This window comes from Balaenoptera musculus, chromosome 1 (genome assembly GCF_009873245.2).
Source record: "Balaenoptera musculus isolate JJ_BM4_2016_0621 chromosome 1, mBalMus1.pri.v3, whole genome shotgun sequence".
NCBI classification, from domain to species: domain Eukaryota; kingdom Metazoa; phylum Chordata; class Mammalia; order Artiodactyla; family Balaenopteridae; genus Balaenoptera; species Balaenoptera musculus.
The window spans coordinates 162945185-162971354 of record NC_045785.1 but is presented as its reverse complement, the minus strand read 5'-3'; the positions used below and the strand labels follow the sequence as shown (position 1 = coordinate 162971354).

The 26170-nt window shown below is 37.9% G+C and overlaps 1 protein-coding gene across 1 annotated transcript in view; it reads left to right on the top strand.

Moving 5' to 3' along the window:
- Positions 1-5868: 5868 nt before the first annotated feature.
- The window catches only part of FBXO28 (F-box protein 28), a 31010-nt gene continuing 10708 nt past the window's right edge, over positions 5869-26170 (top strand). The window contains exons 1-3 of the mRNA XM_036858341.1: positions 5869-6164; positions 15981-16090; positions 20042-20180. Coding sequence (XP_036714236.1) covers positions 5901-6164; positions 15981-16090; positions 20042-20180 — 513 coding nt within the window. The 5' untranslated portion in view covers positions 5869-5900. The remainder of the gene's footprint in view (positions 6165-15980; positions 16091-20041; positions 20181-26170) is intronic.

Here is a 26170-nt window from a genome sequence, read left to right as displayed (position 1 = left end):
TGGACGCTAGTTTCTTTTATAGAACAGAGAGGGGGAGGAGGTGAGGATGAAAAGTAAAAAGGCCATTAAGTGTTGCAAAAAAATCTCCTAGTTTGGCCAGCCTCGGGGAGGGGATGTGTTAATTTTTTCTTTCTTGCAGCCATTCACAGGTGGGCAGGGTCAGAATGTTTCCCTGTGAGCTGAACAAAGGCACTTTAGTTTAACATTTAGGCAGAGGGGCAGGGTTCCCTGAGGGAGGCCATTATGTACATCAATAGCTACAGACAACATCCTTTTAGTGATTATAGTAACAAAAAGCAACAGAGAGCAAAGATTAAAGTAAAAGAGGGGCTTCCCTGGTGGCGCAGTGGTTGAAAATCTGCCTGCCAATGCAGGGGACAGGTGTTCGAGCCCTGGTCTGGGAAGATCCCACATGCCGCGAAGCAACTAGGAGCAACTAGGAGCAACTAGGAGCAACTAGGAGCAACTAGGAGCAACTAGGCCCGTGAGCCACAGCTACTGAGCCTGTGCTCCGCAACAAGAGAGGCCTCGATAGTGAGAGGCCCGCGCACCGCGATGAAGAGCGGCCCCCGCTTGCCACAACTAGAGAAAGCCCTCGCACAGAAACGAAGACCCAACACAGCCAAAAATAAAATAAAAATAAATAAATAAAGTAAAAGAAACAGATCCAATGTGGAGTCAGATTTTGTTCTTCCCTGTTACAGTATCACTACCTACCCACTCTCCGCCTTCCAATCTAGTCTTCCTATTATCACTAGAATCATTTTTCTGAAACACACCACTGATCAAGTCATTTCTCTACCTCAAAATGGCTTCCAATTGCCCACAGCAATAGTTTTTCGCGTGTCTGCAGAGTGGTAGGTTTTGAGAAGCTGCCTCAGGCCACAAGAGAAAGGTTGAATGGGGTGAGTCTTGAGTCTTCCACTTGGCTTTAACTAGAAAAGATCTGTTTTTACCTGTTCTCTGTATTAGGGTTCTTGAAAGGTATTCACTGTAAAAAAAAAATCAATTTCACTACTTTATCAGTCTGGGTCCAATCAAGAGAGAGAAACCATACAGTATTTTGAACAGGAAAACTTTAATATACAGATTTAATACCTCCAGCAGCAGATTGGAACAATGAGAGATTGGATAGTAAGCAGTAAAGAGAACTCTAAAGAATATAGAAATGGCAAATATAAGGAGCAGCTATATCCTTTGAACCTTAGTTCAAAGGATACAGCTTAGGATACAGCAGTGCCGAACACACTCCTCCAGGCCTGAGGCCCAGACCTTGCTGGAGGGCACAGCTGTGTCTCACTGGACAGCAGAGAAGTTGCGGTTGTGTCATGCTGTGCTGGCAAAACTTGCTGGAAATAATCCACCCTCTGAGACTTACTGAAAGTGGAAAGCTGTCCTCCGGGAGGTGTCTCACCAGAGGCACTTTACTACAAAACCATCCGAGGGAGGAGGAGGTGCCAGGGAGAGCTGCTGTCTACTGGGTGCTCCTCACGACGATGCAGTGTGGGAGCTGGTGCAGGAGAAGCCGCCCACGTGCTTGCTGCAGGAGCCTGCCAAGCAAGCACGCTGGAACCAGTAAGAAAACCCTTTCCTGTTGCAACATCTCTCTGGGAAGGAAAAATATTTACAGGGCCCGTATCTGTTTTCACAAAGCAGTCAAAAAGGGTGAATTTAGAGCTCAGAGGCAATAAACGGATAACTGGCACAAGCATTTCAAAAGAATTAAGAACAAAAATAATCACCACTACTCTACAGAATTAAAGTCCAAAATCCTGTACACACGTGCACTTTCCTGATCTTCTGGTTGTTTACATAGTTCGTGTTATTTGCTCTTACTGTTCCTCTTGTTTGAAATGTCCTCATACCCTTCGTCACTTTTTAATTAAGAAAGCGTCCACAAATATCCCAATACCATCATCCTTCTAGGTAAAGCTGAAATGTAACCTCTGTGAAGTTTTCCCTGATCCTTTAAGTTGGAATTAACTACTACTTACATGTTCCTATAATTTTTGTTTACACACTTTTCTAATGGCAGGAGAAAGCTGAATCACTTTGTATGAAAAATAGTCCATGAAATTCAACTTTTCTTTCCAAATAAACTTTAGAAAGACTGTGTATGAGGAAATAAGGAGACACCAGTCCAGCCAGCCAGGTCAGTGGAATCAGTTCAGTGGATTCATGTGGTAACCAATGTTGCAGTCAGATTCACATCCTCTCAGGGATGTGAAACATCAGTTACGTTAGTATCTTCCCGGTGCCTTATCCATCTAGCAAGCAATAAGCACTTTCTGAATTGAAAGTTTAGTGGGCTAACTTTCCCTAGAGTCAAAGCTTTAAATTAAAAAAAAAAAAAATGCATCTAATAATAGAACTTCAGACATGTACCATGACAGGAAACTACTCATCTAGTCCAAAAATGTGTCTTAAAAAAAAAATAGTAAAAGAAAAATAAAGTTGGAGGTCTTACACATTCTGATTTCAAAATTTATTACAAAGTTACAATAATCAAAACAGGGTGCTACCAGCATAAAGATAGGCATGTAGACCAAAGGAATAGAAAAGAGAGCCCAGAAATAAACCCACTCATATGTGGTCAAATGATCTATGACAAGGGTGCCAAGATCATTTTTAATGGAGAAAGGACAGGCTCTTCAACAAATAATGCTGGGAAAACTGGATATCCATATGCAAAAGAATGAAGTTTGATCCTTACCTTGTACCGTATACAAAAATTAACTCAGAATAGATCAAAGACCTAAATGTAAGATCTAAAACTATATCTCTCAAAAAAAAAAAAAAAAGGCAATAGCTTCATGACGTTGAATTTGGCAATGATTTCTTGTATATGACACCAAAAGCACAGGCAACAAAAGAAAAAATAAGTAAGTGGGACTACATCAAACTTAAAAACCTCTGTACATCTAAGGACACAATAAACAGAGTGAAAAGACAACCTACAGAATGCGAGAAACTATTTGCAAATCATTTACCTGAAAAAGGTTGAATATCCAGAATATATAAAGAACTTCTATAACTCAACAACAACAAAAACAATTAAAAGCTGAGCAAAGGCCTTGAATAGACATTTCTCCAGAGACGACATATGAATAGCCAACAAACATCTGCTCAATATCACTAATACTTAGGGAAATGAAAACTAAAACCATGAGGAGATATCACCTCACACTCATTAGGATGGCTACTATCAAAAAAAAAAAAAAAACAGAAAATTACAAGTGTTGGCAAGGATATGGAGAAATTGGAACCTCTGTGCACTGTTGTTGGGGATGTAAAGTACTATTGCTGCTATGGAAAACAGTATGGTGGTTCCTCAAAAAGTTAAAAATGAAAATACCATATGATCCAGCAATCCCACTTTTGAGCATATATCCAAAAGAACTGGATGCAGGATCTTGAAGAAATATTTGCACACCCATTTTTATAGCAGCATTGTTCACAGTAGCCAAGAGGTAGAGGCAACTCAAGTGTCCACTGATGAATAAACAAAATGTGGGATATACATACAATAGAATATTATACAGCCTTAAAAAGGAAGAAAATTTTGACACATGCTACAACATGTATGAAACTTGAGGACATTATGCTAAGAGAAATAAGCCAGTTCACAAAAAAGACAAACACTGGAATGATCCAATTTACATGAGGTGTCTAGAATAGTCAAATTCATAGAAACAGATAGTAGCATGGAGGTTGCCAAGGGCTGGGGGCAGGGAGGAATGGGGAGTTGTTGTTTAATGAGCACAGGGTTTCAGTTTTGCAGGATGAAAGTGTTCTAGAGATTGCACAACAATGTGAATATTCTTAACACTACTGAACTGTACTTTTAGAAATGGTTAAGATGACAAATTTTATGTTATTTTTTTTTACTGCAATTAAAAAGGAAAAAAAATACATGGCTAATTAGAATCCATAGAAACCCTCAAAACTCTCTTTAGTTAGTCTATGAGTTCACCCTTCTTTCTATATGTTACAAATCTGCTAACAAATAGGAAAAACAATGTCTGGTTTTAGTTTCCTCTTTTCATATATAAAGTCCATCTTCCTGTGGAGGTGCCACTGAATAGCTTAGCCCCCAGCATACCTCACTGCACCCAACCCAATCCTATCCTCTCAGAACCTTAACCAGGAAAGCAGATGGATAATGGGGCCAGGATAATGTACAGTGACTATATTACATTACAGTAAATTGACTTGAACATCTTTAATCCAAGGAATTCAAAAGTCCACCCATTTTCTATCTCAGCTTATCCTCATATTAACTTTGTGAAATAAAGGAAGGTAATATTATTCTCTCATTAAATATGAAACAAGAAACACACAGATCTTAACATGCGTAGGTCCATCCTGTACTAGAGATCATTATCCTGCAACGATCCTATGGTACGCTGATGGTGTAAAAACCACATGTAGAACTCAGAACTCCCAGAAGTTCAAATATCTGTTTTAGTTACAAGTATTTGTTTTGATTGGGAAACATCTCCAAAACAAGCATTGGTTTCAATAATTGAAACAAAGCAATCATTTGTTTTGAAACTTTTGTATTTCCTAAGAAGAAGGACATTCTCTTATGAGACCGCAATAAAATTATCTAAATCAGGAAACTTAATATGATTACAATATTATTATCTAACATATATTCCATATTCAAATTTTGCCAATTGTCACAGTAATGTTCTTATTGCTCTCCTTCCTACTCCATGATCCAATCCAGGATCACCCATGCACTTAGTGATCTTGTTGCTTTAGTCTCTTTTAATCTGGTAAAATTTCATAGTCTTTGTCTTCCATGACACTAACCTTTTTTAAGATGATGGGATAGTTACCTAGATTTGTCTACCTCAAATACAGGTTATGTATTTTTTGGTAGGAATACCACATTATGTTATGTCCTTTTTAAGATATCATATCAGGAGCTGTATAATATCCGTTTCCCCCCATAACTCAGATGTTAATTTTGATCATTTGGTTGTGGTGTTGTCCACCAAATTTCACTATTGTAAACCTTTTTATTTTGTAATTGATAGGTAATTTATGGGGATTATTTTGAGACTATGTAAATATTATATTCCACATCACACCTTTACTTTCTAGTTTTAGCATCTTTTGATGATTCTTGCCTAAATCAATTTTTTATTGAGATACAATTCACATATTATAAAATTCACTATTTGAAAGTGTACAATTCATTGGTTTTTAGTATATTCACAAATTTGTGCACCCATCACCATTACCTAATTCCAGAACATTTTCGTCACCCCAGAAAGAAACCTTTCACCCCTTAGCAGTCATTCCCCTTTCCTTTGCTCTTTCCAGCCCCTGGGAACCACTAATCTACTTTCTGTCTTTGTCGATTTGGCTATTTCAGACATTTCATATCAACGGATTCATACAATATGTGGTCCTTTGTGTCTGGCTTCTTTAATTGAACATGTATTCAAAGTTCATTCATACGGTAGTTTTAATCAATCCCTCATTCCTTTTTACCTAAATCAATTATTACTATGGTTCTTGAAAAATGATGATACTCTACATCATTCCATCGACACCTACTAGATAACGTAATTTTTATCTCCCTTTATCAGGAAAGCACTTTAAGAAAATTGGAAGCACTTTAAGAAAATTGCACGATGAAGTTAATTTTATGACAGGGTTCCCTTGCCCTCAAGTCGTTTCCAATCTTAGAAGAAAGGGCTTACAAAGACTATCTTTCTTCTCTTCTTCCCACTTGAACAAGCAGCAATCTGTCTCTCTCCGCCTGTCATCCACGGGCTCCTCCCCCTTCTCCAGGTGCCCCTCCCCGGCGGCTCAAGAGGCGGAAGTGACGCACCGGAAGTGTCCCTCTTCCCCTTGCAGTGGGAGGAAGGAATCAAACCCCCAAGATGGCGGCGACGTCGGAGGAGCGGATGGCTGAGGAAGGAGGCGGTGGCCACGGCGACGGCGGCTCCCCTTCGGCCATCGGCTCTACCCAGCGACTGCCCCCACCTCCCCCGCCACAGCCACCGCAGCCGGGGTCCCAGGCTCCCCCGGCTCCGGCGCTGGCTCCGGACCAGCTGCCTCAAAACACGCTCGTGGCGCTGCCCATCGTAGCCATCGAAAACATCCTCAGCTTTATGTCCTACGACGAAATTAGCCAGCTCCGCCTGGTGAGGCTCCCACGGGACTCCCGCCGCCCCCTCCGCCGGGCCGAGGTTTGGGGAGGGCCCGAGAGGGAAAGAGCGTTCCCCGGGGAGGGAGCCGCAGCCGGCGCCAGAGCACCGAGCGCGCCCCTCCCGCCCCAAAGTCTCTGTCGGGGCCTGTCCGCGGGTCTTGTCCGGATTTTGCCCTTGCTTTGGGGCTGGGGGCGGCTGCCTGCGGGAACTTGGCCTTGGGGGACTCCGTGCCCCCCACCCGGAAGCGGGGCCGCGGCCGGGGAGGCAGCGGGAGCTGGGCTTCCCACCTCCTCCCGACCTGAATGTGGACGCCGGAGGGGTCTCGCCACCTGCCTTTTGTATATTACCTTCCAGCCCCCGGCCGGAGTTGGGGGGCCAGCACTCCGAAGTAGGCGAGATGATCCCAGCCAGGTTTGGTTTGTCTGCGAGAATAACGTATTGTTCCCCCGCCCCCCACCCCCAAGTTTTCTTGTTGCAGAAAATAAAGTCGGATCGGTCGGTCCTCCCAAAAGCCGGTAGAGGTTTGGAGGAACTGGAACGTAGCCTCAACCCCAGCGCCCTAGTTGACCAGTAAAGTAGAGCCCTGAGAAGTGACTATTCCGGCTTTGCTTCACCCCTGATACTTCCCACCCACAGTGAAGCAACTTGCCCCTTGAGAAGGTTTTTTTTCTTTCCTGCAGTTCGTTTTCTAACTAGTGATTTACGCCCACCTGCCAGCTTTAGGAGAGGTTTTATACCTTAAAATCACAGTAGTTCAGTCCATGATTTATGAAAATAAATTGCCATTGGGATTTTCTTCATTCCAGAGGTTTCACTGAAGGTTTGATGAATGTCTTAGTTCAGTCAGGTATTTTGCTTCCTTTCAGTGAATTTATCTTTAAGTGGTAAGGAAATTGAAGGAGGTGGACATTTTGAAATGATTGCAGACCGAATCTGTGGTCGGGTTGTTTTTAAGAGGACAAAGACATATTGCTGAATGTGCTGTGTATAGCATTTTCTGAATAATCAATGTGCCTTATTTTAGGTTTACACCTCCAATCTAAAATTGATTATAATTGTGTTTTTGAAATGAAAGTATACTTATTTTTTAAAGGAAGCTTGTAAATATTCATTCAAACTGGTGGACAGTTGGTTTTTTTTTCTTGTCAACACAGCACAGTAACCATGCCAGTCTGCAGGATGGAAAATTCTTCATTTGAAAAGTGATATTTCAAAATGATTGTCCCTTAATTTCCAGGACATGTCATCCAGTTTCTTGTAGGATCTTAAATATTCCTTCAAATTTTTATAAAGGATGATGTTTGATCAGAATTCATGGTATACATTCCTGGTGTCTGGAAATTGGGCATAGCATTTGATTGAATTGAGCCTTTCAGCCAGACAATGCCTTTGTAAAGCTTGGGATGTTCACAGTTCTGTTTTATAAGTGTTGAGGAAAACTGGGGTGGGTGGGGGGTTTGTTCATTTGTTGGTCATTTTATTTTTTTAAAAATTAAAAACGTTTTTAAAGGGGGGAAAACCAGCCTGTCCTAGGGGACAAAGTTAAAAACACACCCCACAATTTATTAGTAAATGACATCTCTTTCAAGTGAAATATTCAGCTGCATTCTTAATTTTTAAGCAGTTATCTATTCTAGTGTTTTAAAGATACAAATTTGTAGTTTCAAAGATTTTTTCCATAAGGAGTCCCTTAGCACCCCTCCACTCCTACCCCCCAAAAAGATTCTGCTGCCAGTTTTATATCTTAAAGATGTTTTTTTTCCTCTGTTTTAGTAATGGGGAACTATTTCTTATTCCTTTCTTAAGGTTAATGGATAATTCTTAGATTAAATGGATAATCTTTTGTAGGGATTTGGAAGGGTCTTTGGTTGTAGATTCATTGGTTTGATGTCATAAGGTACAATTCAAGTAACATGAAAGATTCTTTCTTGCCACTAGATGTCAGCATTAATTTAATTACGATCATTTAATGAAATTGGCTGCCTAGAGATAGTGCTTGTTAGGTCCTTTACATGCCTTTTCTCATTTAAGTGACCATTTATACCTAAATGCTGTTTGCCAGAAAATCAGTAGCAGTGTGAGTGCTGCTATCTGGCATATAAATTCCGTAGTTTCTTGAGTGGAGTTAGGTTGGATATAACTGGAAGAGAGTGATATTTATTAAGAACAGAATTGGTTTCCATAAAGCTAAATGTCAGCTATTCAGTGGTTGATGAGCTAGTTTATTTATTTTTCAGGTGTTTCTTTTTTTCTTCCTTCCCAATTTACTTGCCTTATTAGGACCTCAGTCATAACTATTGTTAAATTAGAGGACAGGTGCTTGATCCATGTACTTAACTACTCTGTATTTTCTTGAAAAGATTTGCTCTAAGTTGAAATGGCTAAAATAACATTTTTCAATTACTTGTGCAGTTTAGTTGATAATTTGCTTCCTGTTGCCATGAATTATTGAAGTTTGACTCTCCAGTTTAGTTATTTCCAAGGGAGTGTCCAAATGCCTTATTAAATTGGATTTTGTTTTGTTTTTTCTGCCATTGACTATTTGCTCCAAAAATGTACCTGGAACTTGGAAATCCTGGTTACATAAAAATAACTCTTTAAATATTTAACTTCTCCAATATATTTAAAATTAATTGGATGAACACAACTTTTGAAATGACAAAACATGTACTTTGAGTTGTTTTGCCAGTAAATCACACAAATTTGTGCTGATGCAGCATTAGATTGTCACCTAGGCCTCCTTGACAGGTATGGGAGTTTTTGAAACAAGTGGCACAGGTTAAGAAGTGAGGTCCTACAGCTAGTTACAGAGCAGATCAAAGCTGACTTTGAACGTATAACTGACTCATGAGTACAGTGTTCTCACTCACTGAAGAAATGAGCATGGGAGGCTTTTTACAAGTTGTCTTAGGGAATCCCCTGGTGGCCCAATGGTTAGGACTCCTGCCTTCACTGCAGGGGGTTGGGGTTCAATCCCTGGTCAGGGAACTGAGATCCTGGAAGCTGCGTGGCACGGCCAAAAAAAAAAAAAAAGTTGTTTTAGAGAGATCCTATCATACTTTTTCCTCTGTGATTCTAGTGGAGCTCCTATAAATTTAATGGAATCCTATTAGTGGTTCAGGACAAATTTGACTAAAAGTTAAATTCAGAAGTCCTGTTTATTATCTGGAATGAAATTTTCCTGTTGGTAACAAGGTACATAAATACATGCTTTTGTTCCAAGATATTTCTCTAGAGCACTCTATCTAGTTAAGTCTGTTACCCATTTCTAGTTCCTTTCCCATCTTTTCTTTAAATGTGTTTTTGAAAACTTCAGTTGTAGAGAGGGTTGATTGGTAGAAAATATGAAGGAAAATGGGAAGCCATTACTTGTTTTTTTAAGTAGGCAAGCTGTCTTCCTCCTATCTCTTGCTCTATACCAGTACTCAAATTTTTTTGTCTCGGGACCCCTTTACATTCTTAAAACTTATTGAGGACCGTAAGGGCTTACCTTTGAAAAGTCTAGAAAACACAAGAATACGCAATGCATAATTCCCTTGGCTGTCATCACATGTCATGTTACCTCTAGAAAATTCTGCTGTATCTTGTGAGAGAATAAGCATGAAAATGGCAAATAACATCTTAGTATTACGAAAATAGTTTAGCTTCGCAAACTCTTGAAAGGATCTTGGGAATCCCAAGGGTCACACACTTTGAGGACCACTGCTCTGTATCACTGTATTATAGAAAATACACTCTGCGTTGCTGGGTTTTTTTTGTCCCCTACCATGTCATCATCAGGTTATTGATTTTATTAACAGGTACTTAAGTATAGGTAAGAAATTATAATATTTTGGGGACAGTTCACTCCTGCACAATCTCAAAGCAAAGGTGTTCAATCAGTAACCCTGTCCACAGTATCATCATTGAGACAAAACGTAAACACCTTCCTTGAGCATTTACAAAGCACTAGGACAACAAGTGCATAGTAGTAAATACAAGAATGTTGAGGTTAATCAGGAGAGGCTTCCTCAAGATCATGAATTTTCATCCAGTCAGAGGTAGAAGAACATTCCCAGCAAAAAAAAGGCATGTAATTATCCTAATTGTTTTGCTCAGGCTAATATTAACATAAATTTATATTTTCTTTCCAAGTGAATATTTAGGGAGGACACCCAGAGAATTTTTAATTTGTTGTAATTTTACCAGCAGACGATTGAGAATTAACTCTGTCTCTCTCTGTATATAGTATTGTATCTTAAACAATCCCTGCCAGGTAGATAGAATTTTTTTATAAAAGATTAAAGTATTCTTACGAAAGAGGGGGCAAGTTGTATCAATATTTTTAATAGGTAAGGGAAATTAAGAGGAGTTCACTGAAAAAACAAATAGGCCTGGCTCATTCATTGTTCATTTTTTAAATGATTTTATCACCTGTCATTAACTGTTTGCCACATTTGCTTTATCTCTTTCACTTGTATGCTCATTCACCGTTAGCAAGTAAGGTGCAAATATAATGACATTCACCCTTGAATACTTCTTCTATATAATCACAATATCATCACTTCCAAGGGATTTAATATTACATTTTATATTCAGATTTCTCAGTTGTCCTCAAAATGTTTTTTTATAGCTTGGAGGGGTTGGGGAGGTAGTTAAGGTTCTTAAATCTAATAAAACATTAGACTCTTTAATCTAGAACATTCCTCCCACTTTTTCACTGTTTTCATTCTTTCATGACTTTTTGAAGAATCCAGCCCAGATGGCTTGTCAAATGTTCTACACAGCAGATTTGTCTGACTGAGAGGATTTTAGGAAGATCTTGGTCTAGCTCCATCTCTAAACTTTAGTAGTGTGGTAAGAACCCCCCACTAATGTCCTTAAAATAAAGAAGTCCTACTTTCTAGACTAGTGCCAACAGTTTCTATAGCAGTGCAGTATTATTTGAGACTCTAATCAGTTGAGAATAATTAGGATAATCATTTCGATCTGTATAGCTACTGATCACTAAATTTAAAAAGATACAAATCAGAAGACCTGGATTCCTTTTTTTTTTTCCCCACATAGCTTGGTTTTTATTGAGGTGCCGTCCTAGGCACTTCTCCAATCCTTCAAATAATCTTGTGCAGCCAATACAAAATAATAAGGAAACTGAGAGTAATCCATATTAAATTAAAGTCCATGTTAGACAGATACATATATATGTATATATATAAACAATAAGTATCTATTTGCTAGAAAACCCTGATTCTTAATTTCATTTTTTGCCCCTGAGTAGCTGGATGACCTTGGACGAGTCATATAAATTCTTAAGGCCTCAGTTTTCTCACTGTAAAAAGAAAGGACGGGTTCTGGTGTCTACATCCCTTTCAGTTCAAGGGTCTAATAAGCAGCCTAATCTTTGATAATAGCTTCCTAATTAATTGGAGAAAAACATGAACTGTTCATTTGAAAACTGTAGAGCACGAAATGAGTACATAAAAATGTGATTCCATTACAGTATTTCCTTGATTCCAAGGTATAGTTTAATATTTTAACCTTTTTTTTTTTCCCCTCTATTTTTTTGGTCGCACCGCATGGCATGCGGGATCTTAGTTCCCCGACCAGGGATAGAACCACTGGACTGCCTGGGAAGTCCCCATGTTAACATTTTTGAAATGAGAATGCATCTTCATCAAATTGCATGTATATTATTGTGGCAGTACTTTTTTTTTCTTCCAGAAGAGCTTTTGTTAAATTGATAACATATCTTAAAGTCTTTACAGCGTCTTAAACAAAATTGAAGAAGCCCAGCATACTATATTTCAAGGCATCTAACATATCTGAGAAAGAAATGCTGGCAATTATATTGTAATATATCATATATTGGAAGACCATTCCACTGTCAAATGTACATCTTAGAATCAACTAAGATTTGATATTAGAGATTAGGTTTGACAGGAAAAGTGTGGATTTCACGGATTTATGGCGTATGTGTCTTGCATTGAGAAGGGCCATAGTGGCACAACAAATTAAAAAAGATTTCTAAATAAACACAAGTGAAGAAAAATTTTTATTACTGACCACTAAAGTTAGATAATGATAAAAAGAATAAACATGGCATTTTAAATCTTGAAGTAATTAAAAAAGAAAAAAACAAATCTGTTCTTCATACTAGAGCAGCAAATAACAGAGGGACCAAGCTAAACGTCTTCATTGTAGACTGATTTGTTCCATTAGTTCCCTTTTGTTTTTATAGTATATATTTTCCTAATCTCTAAATACACTGATTGTTTTTGACATAGTCATCATCTTTGTATATCAGATTCTAGAATTTTATTTTTCTGTCTTGGGTAAATTGCCAAATTGCTAGGATTTTTGTTTTGTTTTAATAAATGGAAAAATGAAATTTCTTCCCTTTAGCCTTGGAAATAATTAAAATACCCCCAAATTTAGAGCTACACTTTAAATAAGATAATTTTGTTTTGCAAGTTAACATACAGTGTCAGCAGTTAACATTAAACTGCTCACCTTGGGGAAAATTAGTGTATTGCTGTTTTTCAGAGGTCACTTTGCTTCCTTCTGAATCCTAAACAAAAGATAGATATATGCTCTATCGTGTCTTTGTTTTTATGCTATCGGTCAGTCAGTGCTTATAGAACATTTATGAATGGAAGAATACCACATTAAATACTGTTCTTTTCCTACAGTATCAACTAATGCTTCAAATCTTTCTGGCTTTTGTGGTGCTATTCTAGTTTGTCTGTCTTTGTGACCTCCTATTTTCTAATTTTTTTTTTTTAGTTGAAGTATAGTTGATTTACAGTATTCGTTTTAAGTGCATATTTTCTGATCTTTTTACCAGCTTTTAATTATAATGGTCAGTTGACGCTCCATTTATAAGCTTTTATTTTCTTGTCTTTTACTTCATTTGGGATTCATCTGCAGTGGTTTCAGCTATCTTCATGTGAAATTTCCAGAACCATATCTTTAGTCTTAACATTACAGTTGCTTACAGAAAATGACCAATCAACTGTACCAATACTAGAACTCTCCCAAAATGAGTGATCTTTTTCCTTTTAAACTTACTTCTCATTACTGTCTGATTTTCCTGCTCAAAACATGAGAGATTTTATTCCTCTCAGCTTTGTCTACATATCTGATCTGTCTTCAGAAGTAGTTTGCTTGCTAATGGTTTATTCCTTCCAGGCTTTGTGCCTTTGTTCTGTCAGTATTAACTTGGCAGTTCTTGTCCCCTCTTCCTTTAAAGCCTAGTTCAAATCTTGTATCATGTGAAGTCCCTTGGTTGACCTTATCTGGTTATTTATTCATATTCTCATCCCCCAGTCAGTTGTATACTCATACTAGTCAGTACTCATTCCATTGCATTTCTAGACTATTAAGAGATACCTAAATTCTAGTATTTAGCTAGATTCAGTGCAGCAAAATTCTAGTATAATAAAATAATTTAGAAACTACCTTGGAAATTAGTACAGCAGTAATTGACCTTAATTTTTCACTTTGTAAATAAACATTTTTTTTCAGTTTTGAGATGTAATTGATATACAGCACTGTATAAGTTTAAGGTGTACAGAATAATGATTTGACTTTAAAAAAATTAGGAAATCATCACCACAGTAGGTTTAGTTCCAGTATTTAACTCAGAAATTATCAAAGAAGTTATAGAGTCCACAAATAGAAAAAGTATTTTTCTACAAAGTTGTGTTAGAAGGTGTCTCACATCAAGTAGTTTTAACAACGTTAACAACAATGCAACCCCCAATTTTTATTCCTCAGAGGCACTACTTTCAAGTCTTTGGGTTGTTTGTCTTCTATTTGATAATATCTGTTGACTTCCTACTACAAAAGATGAGAATTTAGCCTGCTTTATTCCCCCTCATCACACACACAAAGACATACTCTCTTTTCCTTCCTCCAGTAACATGATAAAATTTCTTTTTTCCTCACATAAAGTTCAGTACCAGTGTTCATGGCAACATGTTTATGCAGGATTAGGGCACTGGTTCTCATTTGTGGTCCAGGTTTACCAGAGGGGTTCCCAAGACCCTTTCAGGGAGTCTATACAATCTAAAATATTTTCATTACTTTACTAATATATTATTTGCATTTTTCACTCTCATTCTTTAATGCAGAAGAAGCAGATATGAAAATTCACTTGTTTCTGTTAAACCACGGATCAAAGAGATTTATAAAAATGTAACTCATTACATATTTTGTTTTAGAAACAGTTACGTATGTTAATACATATTGGGTTTTTTTTTTTTTTCAGTAGACACTGAACAAATGTTTATAACTTACTAGTTAGAAATAGATTCCACCATATTTTAAAATATAATTTAGAATTACTCTTAGTATCAGTACTTAAACCTTATTATGTTTTCATTTACTTTGAAATGAAAAGAACTGTTTACCTTCATACCTTTCATTTGGCATACTGGGATTTAGGGAATAGCTAGTATTTAATATTAGAGTATCAAAACCTTTATTAGCTCAACCCAGTTTACCAGAATTTTTGTCCCTATAATCTCAGGAGAAAGCAGACTTGTATCAAAAGTTTCATCAGTATTTCATTTCAAGTATTTGTCAAGCATTTGTTTTTAGGTGCTATGAGAGATAGAAGCATAAGACAGCCCTTGCCTAGTTGACTTAGCCTTGATGTAGATTTATCTGAATAATATCTCAGTGTTGCACTTTCAACAACACCTATACAGTGAGAATTAACATCCAGGTTGATGACTTTGAGTCACTGCAAAATACTCAGGAAACAAAGAACAAATGTATTTTGTGTAGTAGGTTTCATTAAGATGAAAAAGATACTGGGATATCTCAGAAATATAAGAACTAAGTATGTGAAGCAAAGTTTTCAAATTAGTGGTAAGTTAAATTAAATTTATTTAACATAATTTTTATATAGCACTTTATAATTTACCAAGTGATTTAGTGTGTGTTATTTAATCCTAATGACATCCCTATATATTAGATACTATCCATATTTTACAGATGTCTGATTCAGGCTTTCAAATAGAAGCTGACTTGCTCAAGGATGTATAATGGTTGGAGTCAAATTTAGGTGTTCTGACTTCAGATCCTGTATTTTTATTGTATAAAGACACCATGTTTTTAAAGGATTCAAAGTAGTTAAGTTTCTGCTGTACATGTTGAAATATTTTGGAGGATATGACGGTATCTAGTATAGGCTTTGGCCATCATAATCTGTCATACTTAACCCAAATCACTAGAAGAAATAATTAAAAACTCTCATTCTGGTTATAGATCATAAAAACTTTGTGAGCGGTTAGACTCAAGTTTGAATATGTTTTTGGCCAAAGGAGAATTTTCTTATTTCAAACTATTAAAAACCTTCAAATATGTTGTTTTAATGATCATCAGGACTATAGTCTCTGACAGTAATAGCAGGGATACATCCAGAACATTCAACAAATACCTAAAGTAAGACTCAGTGCTTCCACTGCAGGGGGCATGGGTTCAATCCCTGGTGGGGGAACCAAGATCCTGTAAGCCATGTCTCGCAGCCAAAAAAATTAAATAAATATATATATATATATATATATATATATATATATTTTTTTTTTTTTTTTTTTTAAGGAGTAAAGTATTCCTTGCCTACACATAATACTAATTTTTAAATGCAATATTGTAATTTACAATGAGGGATTCACCCACATATACTGATTCAAAGATTCAGATAGCAAACTGGGGAACAATACTAGCACAGAGAATTTTGAACCATCAGTTATGAGCCTAAGTTAATTGTTACCAATTTGGTTTTTACTTTTTAAAATTCTTCTTTCTCATTCTCTCTTCCCATAGGTTTGTAAAAGAATGGACTTGGTCTGCCAGAGAATGTTGAATCAGGGATTTCTAAAAGTGGAGAGGTACCATAATCTATGTCAGAAACAAGTTAAAGCACAACTCCCAAGGTATGTTATGGTTAGCATTGGCAATAATTTACAATTGGGGATTTTGTTTGTTTCTTGATTTTTGTTTGTTTGTTTTTGATCTCACTAAGGGTTTACTTGGATTAAATGGTTTCCAAGTTTTTGTAGCAAAGGGTACACAGATCACAATAAATCATTTTACTATGGTTTGTTCAACTCTCACCATATCTGTTCAACATTTTGGTTCAAACTAGGGCACTTAGGCAAGAAAATGAAATAAAAAGCATCCAGATTGAAAAGGAATAAGTAAAACTCTCTATTCACAGATGGTATGATCTTGTATACACATGATGTTGTAAATAAAATACATTAATTATTAGAGCTAGAAACGAGGTCAGCAGGGATCCTGGATACAAGATTAGTACACAAAAATCAATTGTATTGGGACTTCCCTGGTGGTCCAGCAGTTAAGTCTCCATGCTCCCAATGCAGAGGGCCCAGGTTCAATCCCTGGTCAGGGAACTAGGTCCCACATGCTGCAACTAAAGAAAGATCCCGTGTCCCACAACTAAGACCCAGCACAGCCAAATAAATAAATAAATAAATGTATGTATAATCCTATGCACTAGCAATAAACAATCCAAAAATGAAGTTAAGACAATTCCATTTACAATAGCATCAAAAAGAATAAAAAAACTTAGTAATGAATATAACCAAAAAAGTATAAAACTTGTACATTAAAAACCACAAAACACTGTTAAAAGAAATTAAAGAAGACTTAAATGAACAGAAAGGCATTCTATGTTCATGGATTGGAAGATTTCATACTAAGATGGTAATACTCCTCAAATTGATATATATATTCAGTGCAACCCCTATCAAAATCCTAGCAGTCTTTTTGCAGAAATTGACACGCTGATCCTGTAATTGCTATAGAAATGCAAAAGACGCAGAATAATCAAAACAATCTTGAAAAAGAGCAAAATTGGAAGACTACCATTTCCCAGTTTCAGAACTTACTACAAAGTTACAATAATCAAGAGTGTGGTGCTGACATAAGGATAGACATACAGGGACTTCCCTGGTGGCGCAGTGGTTAAGAATCTGCCTGCTGCGCCCTGGTCTGGGAGGATCCTACGTGCCGCAGAGCAACTGAGCCTGTGTGCCGTGGCTACTGGGCCTGCGCTCTGGAGCCCGCAAGCCACAGCTGCTGAAGCCCATGAGCCTGGAGCCCGTGCTTCACAGCAGGGGAAGCCACCGCAGTGGGCCGCGCACTGCAGCAAGGAGTAGCCCTTGCTCACTGCAACAGGAGAGGGCCTGTGCGCAGCAATGAAGACCCAACACAGCCAAAAATAAATAAATAAAAATTAAAAAAAAAAAAAAGAATCTGCCTGCCAATGCAGGGGTCACAGGTTCGATCCCTGGACTGGGAAGATCCCGCATGCTGCGGAACAGCTAAACCCGTGTCCCACAACTACTGAAGCCCATGCACCTAGAGCCCATGCTCCACAGCAAGAGAAGCCACCACAGTGAGAAGCCTGCGCCCTCATTGAAGAGTAGCCCCCGCTCGCCACAACTAGAGAAAGCCCACATGCGGCAACGAAGACCCAACACAGCCAAAAAATTAATTAATTAATTAAAAAAAAAAAGGATAGGGCTTCCCTGGTGGCGCAGTGGTTGAGAATCTGCCTGCCAATGCAGGGGACACGGGTTCGAGCCCTGGTCTGGGAAGATCCCACATGCCACGGAGCAGCTGGCCCGTGAGCTGCAATTACTGAGCCTGCGCGTCTGGAGCCTGTGCTCCGCAACAAGAGAGGCCGCGATAATGAGAGGCCCGCGCACCGCGATGAAGAGTGGCCCCCGCATGCCGCAACTAGAGAAAGCCCTCACACAGAAACGAAGACCCAACACAGCCAAAAATAAATAAATAAATAAATAAATAAAAATAAAAATAAAGGAATTCCTAAAAAAAAAAGGATAGACATACAGATCAATGGAATAGAATTGAGAGTCCAGAAAGTGAACCCTTAAATTTTTAGTCAATTGATTTTCAACAAGAATGCCAAGAAAATTCAATGATAAAGGATTAGTGTTTTCAACAAGTAACGCTGGGACAAAAGAATGAAGTTGGAAACCTTTCTCAAACCATATACAAAAATTAACTGAAAATGAATTACAGGCTTAAGTGTAAATGTCAGTGCTGTATTATAAAACCTTGAGAGGAAAACATAGTCATAAACCTTCATGAACTTGCATTAGGCAGTGGTTTTTTAGATACAGCACCAAAAGCACAAGTAACAAAAGAAAAAAGTAGACAGACGAGAATTCATCAAAGTTTAAAATTTCTGTGCCTCAAAGGACACCATCCAGAAAATGAAAAGACAGCCTGCAGAATGAGAGAAGACATTTGCAGCTCATGTATCTGTTAGAGGACTTATATCCAGATGGTATTAGAAACTCTTATAACTCAACAATAAAAAGATAAATAACCCCAATTTGAAAGTGGGCAAAGGATTCGATAGAAATTTCTCCAAAGAAGATATACTAAAGGCCAAAAAGCCCATCAAAGATACTCAGCATCATTAGTCATCAGGGCATTGCAAATCAAAATAGTATGGGATACTGGTTTACACTCACTAGGATGGGTGGCTAAAATTTAAAAAGACAAATGTTGGGAAGGAGGTGGACAAATTGGAACTTTCACATGTTACTGGTGAGATTATAAAATGGTGCAGCCACTTTACAAAACAGTTTCTCAAAAAGTTAAACATAGAGTCACCAAATGACCCAGCAGTTTCACTCCTAAGTATATACTCAGGAGAAGTGAAAATATGTCTACACAAAAACTTGTACACACATATTCATAGCAGCATTGTTCATCATAGCCAGAAAGTGGAAACAACCCAAAGGTCCATCAACAGATGAATGGATAACCAATATAATGGTATGTCCATATAATAGAATATTATTCAGCAATAAAAAGGAATGAAGAACTACTGAGACGTGCTACAACATGGATGAACCTTGAAAACTATGCCAACTGAAAGAAGACGGACACAAAACACCACATAATATTATGATTATGATTCCAATTATCTGAAGTGTCCACAATAGGCAAATCCATAAAAACCGAAAGTAAATTCGTTCTTGCCAGGGGCTGGGTAATGGGAGTGATTGATAATGGTTACAGGCTTTCTTTTTTTTTTTTCTTTTTTTTAATATCTTTATTGGAGTATAATTGCTTTACAATGTCTTTTTAGTTTCTGCTGTACAACAAAGTGAATCAGCTGTATGTATACATGTATCCCCATATCCCCTCCCTCTGTGTCTCCCTCCCACCCTCCCTCCCTATCCCACCCCTCTAGGTGGTCACAAAGCACCGAGCTGATCTCCCTGTGCTATGCGGCTGCTTCCCACTAGCCATCCATTTTACAGTTGGTAGTGTATATATGTCCATGCCACTCTCTCCCTTCATCTCAGCTTCCCCTTGGCTTTCTTTTTGTGATAATGAAAATGTTCTGAAATTGGATAGTGGTGATGGGAACACAACTGTGAATATAGTAAAAACCACTAAATTGTACCCTTTAAAAGTGAATTTTTTTGTATGTGAATTATGTCTCAATAAAACTTTATAAAAGTTTAAATGAGCTGATTTTATAGGCAAAAATATATGGTCTCTTGTCTTTATGTCCATGTGTAATTCTTTCATTAATTTCTCTAATAGCCATTAGGCTTGACAAAGCCAAAGAACAAAACAAAAAAAAAAACTATTTTTTTTCAAATATTTTATCAGTGAGTATTGGATTAATCCTTGGCAAGGATTTCTAAACATAGTGATTCATTTATCATTACAGTTAAACAAATTATGACCCAATTGTAGATTTCTAAATTAACGTGTAAATGTTAGACTTACATTAAGGCATTTTGTTTGGTTAACATTGTAGTCCACAGTACTTCTTTTAATGGTTGCTTTTTTTTTTTTTTTTTTGGTAGAAGAGAGTCAGAAAGGAGAAACCATTCATTAGCTCGTCATGCAGACATCCTCGCTGCTGTTGAAACAAGGCTGTCTCTCTTAAATATGACTTTCATGAAGTATGTGGACTCCAATCTCTGTTGCTTCATCCCAGGAAAGGTAAAATAGAATCCCTTACCTAGAACAGCTGGATTGCACTATGTAAACTAAATTATTATAAAGTTACAGAGTGATTTTTTAAATAATAGAATTATTTCTACTTCTTCGAATGTATTTCTATGAATGGATTTGTTAAGCTTCTGTGCAGTAACATATAAATATGTATCATTTATGTGATCTTTATATTTAAAATTATGATTTTGAAATATACTGTAGAAGCGCTACTATTCTTTAGAAAAGCTTTTTAAGGGTTCATACTCAAGAAAAAATTTTGCGCTTTTACTTTTTGTTAAGATGCCAGAGATACAGCAATGAATAGGATAGGTATTGTCCCTGTCTTCAAGATTGTTATAATTTGGGGGAGGTGGAGTAGGAAAGACACGCTGGTTTGGTTTTGTTTGAGAAATGTTTCATGAAGACAATTTACAACCTTCCAGATTTGACAAGAATAGATAATTACTGTGTAACAGTATACTCAGAGCTAAGTCATAGTGCTGTTTAACACAGAAATAAGTATATTGTGGTACATTTATTGTTACTAAGTTAATAAAGATCCCAGCATTCAACATGCTACTCATACCTTCACTAGTATTTTGCTTCTTGAATTCAGTGTAAATTCAGAATGAAATAATGTCTATATCTTTTTATGTCAAAGAGATGGAGGTAGAATTAAAGGTCATTTTGCTACTTAGTTGATACTGGCAAAAGGTTCCCTTAACATGGTTGGAACTAATTAATACCTAGTAAAATTTGAATGTTCTCTTTTTGTTATTTCCATAGATAATTAACATTAGCAATATTTTTAATGTACTTTCTCCATTTTCAACTTTCTGTGATGTTTGTTGGGAGCCGGAGGAGTCCTGTTTCTTATTTAAAGTATACTTTGGTATAGCTCACTTTCCTCATATTAGCTACCAATGCTTCTGTACGGTACTATAAAAGGGTGACCAATTAGAAACTTCAGATTCTGATTCTTATGCCAGATTTTAACCAGGTCTGATTCATAGGCCTTAATAACTCTTAGGTGTTCCTGGGATGTTCACTGAACTAGAATAGGTTGTCTCCTGTAGCCTTGTAGTTTTTATTGCATATCTCATAAGGTTATGAATAGTTAAGACGCATCTCCAAGCTTCATAACCTTAGAGACAATTCAGTCAGTTGTTAACGAGAGTTGAGTAGTTTGCAGCGAAGTCCATGTGGCCTGCAAAGCCAAAGATATTTTAGTACCTGACCTTTGCAGAATGCCCATCTTTTGTTCTAATATATCAGGATCATGTGATGAGAATGATACTTACTATCTATACAAATGAAGTTAAATCCAGTTGAGTCCTGCTGGTTTTTTGGAAACCACTTGTTTTTGCTTTTAATTCTAGTACCAACTGAGGTGGTAGCAATGGAGAATGTCTTCAGCTTTCAAGCTGATGTGTATCACCCTGGGCATTTGCTCTGGACAGCTCCTTAACTGAGACCTTTACCTTGCCTGCAGTGGAAAAGTCTTCCATTTTTCCTTCATAGTACCCATTTCTTCCAAAGATCTTATCCTGATTTATTTTTCTCCTACAAATCTGAACTTGACTGGAAAAACAACCCCCAGAAAACAAATAATTTTTGTTTTTATTATCACCTTGGCTTCTTCTCTTTCTTACAAGTGCCATCTGTATAGCTTATACCTTGCCTAAAACAACACTGTATACTCAGATTATTACTTTTTATTTTTATGTAGCTGTTACTTTTTAGCTTAGACTAAATCTAAACTGCTAACTAACACAGTTTGCAGTATTTGGGTTGTTTTATGATTGTTCCTTTTTGAACTTCTCATCCTTAAACTTTCACATTCTATCTTCAGAACATAAGGATGTGGCATTAATTTTCACATCCTTAAGTGAAGACATTCTATAAAATAATTTTCTTTCAGTCTAGCATATAATCTTGGTTTGGTATGTGATTTCTATAGTAATTTATTCTTGGTTTTTCCAGGCTCTTGCTCCCGGGTTATCAGGTGCTCTTATACTTTTTTTTTTTTTTTTAATAGTTTGGCAATTTCTTTAAATTTATTTATTTATTTTTATGTTTTTTAATTTTTTTGGCTGTGTTGGGTCTTCGTTTCTGTGCAAGGGCTTTCTCTAGTTGCGGCAAGCGGGGGCCACTCTGCATCGCGGTGCGCGGGCCTCTCACTATCGCGGCCTCTCTTGTTGCGGAGCACAGGCTCCAGACGCGCAGGCTCAGTAGTTGTGGCGCACGGGCTTAGTTGCTCCGCGGCATGTGGGATCTTCCAGACCAGGGCTCGAACCCATGTCCCCTGCATTGGCAGGCAGATTCTCAACCACTGTGCCACCAGGGAAGCCCGGTGCTCTTACACTTTGTAAGAGAACTCTTTTTGTGGTTTTGTATAGAATATATCCATTTTGTTAAAATTCAGGTCTCCAGTAGGGATTTCATCTCACAAATTACTTTTCACAAGTTACTTAAGTGAATCTGGGTAATATCCACATTAGTTTAAATTAGATTGCCTGATATGTACCAGAATTTTGGACCTTTAAACTAACAGTTGGGAAGTTTTTTTTCTTTTAATTATTCTCTGAAAGAACAGTTGAATTTGTTCATAAAATTAAATGGCAGGATGAAGATAGAAGATTAAATATATGTTTACCTCTTAATTTCTCCCAGAACTCCAGTCAGTGGAGTGGAGTAAATGATCTAATTTTTAAAAGGAAAAAAAGATAAAGACCCATGAAAATGAGGTCAGAAAGTAGACAGTAGCAACAGAATTTTGGAAACTGGAGAGTAGGTGAATAAATGGTAACTGACTTAGCAGAACTGAGAAAGTTAATTCCTAAACTGGGAGTGGGGGAAGCTGGGAGGCAACCCAGTATGCACAACTGAACCTCTAGAAAATTCTAGGTTGAAAGCTCCAAGCATTTCTGAAAATGGGGCTAAAACAGGAAGGTTGGTTGAGAATCTATATTTAAGAATGATTTAAACTTATAGGTCCCCTCTCCAACTCTAAACAAGCTAGAACATTGCCCTTCTACTCAGTGAAAACCTAAGGCTTATTCACTGGAGGGGTTTAAAATGTAGTCTCTTGACAAGGAAACCGTACTAATAGCAAGGGCATTAAAAGAAAATCTATCTAAAGATTTCAGACTGGTTGGGAGTTTGCCACTATGGGCTATGGCAGGGATCAGCAAATTTTTTCTGTAAAAAGCCAGATAATAAATATTTTTGGCTTTGTGGACCACATGGTCTGTGTCATGAATACTCAACTCTGAGAAACAGCCGTGATTCTACAACATGTGGTAAATGAATGGGTGTGTGCTTGTGTTCCAATAAAAACCTTATTTACAAAAATAGGCACAGGTCAGTTAGGGCCATAGTTGCAGACTCTGGCCACTACATTGATGTTGCATTCACCTTTTCTCAGAACTAAAGTTTAGATTCTTAGCTTATTCCTGTATACATTTCTCAGATCTTCTGTCTGACATATAGAAGTCAAACTTTTTATAGTAAGCTCTTGGTCAATATCAGCAGTTCACACATACTGAAAAACACATGTGAGTAGAGGCCAGCTAACCATTCTGGGAGATATAATAATGAAAAAAGACATGGATAATTTCTTCTCTTCACCATTACTAACAGCCCCAGTAACCCTTTCGTGCTTATTGAAACACGAAAGTCAGTGTTTTCACAGAGTAAATGACTATGTAAGATCATGAAGTTAGATTTCCCTGAACAAACATAAAATCTACATATTATGTATTATTGGTTTGTTTTTAACGTTTTTGGTGAAGAATACTGGTGGTGGTCACTTTCTTTATTCCTTTTTTGGGGGGTAACTTTTTGTTTTGATGCATTTTCACATTTACACAAAAATTGCAAAAATATTACAAGGAATTCCCATATATCTTTTATCCACGTCAGCAGTTATTTACCTTTTGTCTCATTTGCTTTTATTCTCTCTCTGCATATGTATTTTATTTTTTTCTGAACCATTTGAAGATACGTTGGAGCTACTGCTGTGACCCTATATTCTTAAATATTTCAGCGTATTCCCTAAGAACTAGGATATTTTGTTACTTAACCACAGTACAGATATCAAACTCAGGGAATTTAACATTGATCCAATACACTTATCTAATCAGTAATCTGTATTTAAATTTCATTTCTTATCCCAATAATAGTTTTCCTAGCTATTCTTTTTTTTTTTTTTTTTTTTGGCTGCATTGGGTCTTCATTGGTATGTGTGGGCTTTCTCTAGTTGTGGCGAGAGGGGGCTACTCTTGGTTGCAGTGGGCAGGCTTCTCATTGCGGTGGCTTCTCTTGTTGCGGAGCACGGGCTCTAGGTGCGTGGGCTTCAGTAGTTGCAGCACACAGGCTTTAGTAGTTGTGGCACGTGGGTTCAGTAGTTGTGGCACATGGGCTCAGTAGTTGTGGCTCGTGAGCTCAGTAGTTGTGGCTTATGGGCTCTAGAGCGCAGGCTCAGTAGTTGTGGCACACGGGCTTAGTTGCTCCATGGCATGTGGGATCTTCCTGGACCAGGGATCGAACCCGTGTCCCCTGCATTGGCAGGCGGATTCCCAACCACTACGCCACCAGGGAAGTCCCCCTAACTATTCTTATTTCTGAGTCCAGAATTCAATCTAGGATTACACATGGACTTGTTAATCCTCTTTAATGTGAAATAATTCCCTACTCTTTGTGTTTCTTGAGCTTCACATGTTTGAAGGTCATAGGTAAGTTATTTTGAGGAATAAATATCCTTCAATTTGAGTTTACCTAATGCTTCCAGAATGTTGTATTTATGTTTCTTTTAAAATTGGTTTTAATGTGAAGACATTCTTAAAAATATCTATTACTTGGAAGCATTTCCTCCTTTCACTATGCTGGTCCCCAAGTAAATATATACAGTCCATGAACCTTTAAAATGAAAAAAGAAAAATCAGTCTAATCTCATTGATTTTTTTTTAGGTCCCTGCTCTTATCCCCCTATACCCCACCTTTCCCACCATCTTGGCTAACTAGGAGTTCTGATCAGCTTTTTGTGTGCTCCATTCTTTTTTTTTTCTTTAATTTATTTATTTATTCATTTATGGCCGTGCTGGGTCCCCGCCTCTGCGCAAGGGCCCCCTCCAGTCGTGGCAAACGGGGGCCACCCCCCAACGTGGCGCCTGGCCCCCCCACCATCACGGTCCCCCCCGCCGCGGAGCACAGGCTTCAGACGCCCAGGCCCAGCAATCACAGCCCACGGGCCCAGCCGCCCCTCAGCTCGCGGTATCCCCCCAGACCAGGGCCCGAACTCGCACCCCCCGCACCGGCAGGCAGACCCTCAACCACTGCGCCACCAGGGAAGCCCTGTGTGCTCCATTCTTAAGTATAAGCAAGGAGTAGAGAATTGCCAGACTAATATGAAACACAGAATGAAACAAATGGGGAAAAATACACCTTTGAGAAAGCAATACAATGATATAAAACTTAAAGAAACTGTGACTAATAGTCTAAGAGAAATAAGAAAATATATAGTCAAACACATGCCATATAAAGAAATATTTACAAATATGGAAGAAACAATTTTTTTTTTAAATATTTACTTATTTATTTATTTTTGGCTGTGTTGGGTCTTTGTTTCCGCGCGAGGGCTTTCTCTAGTTGCGGCAAGCGGGGGCCTCTCACCATCGCGGCCGCTCTTACCGCGGAGCACAGTCTCCAGACGCGCAGGCTCAGTAATTGTGGCTCACGGGCCCAGCTGCTCCGCAGCATGTGGGATCCTCCCAGACCAGGGCTCAAACCCGTGTCCCCTGCATTGGCAGGCAGATTCTCAACCACTGCGCCACCAGGGAAGCCCGGAAGAAACAATTTTAAGTAAAAGGGGCGGAAAGGAAAATTAAGGAAATCTCAAGTGGAACAAAAAGACAGAAAATGAGAACATATGAGGTTCAGTATTTTAATAGGAGCTTTGTTTGCTAAACCGTAGATTAAACAAGATAGAAATTCTC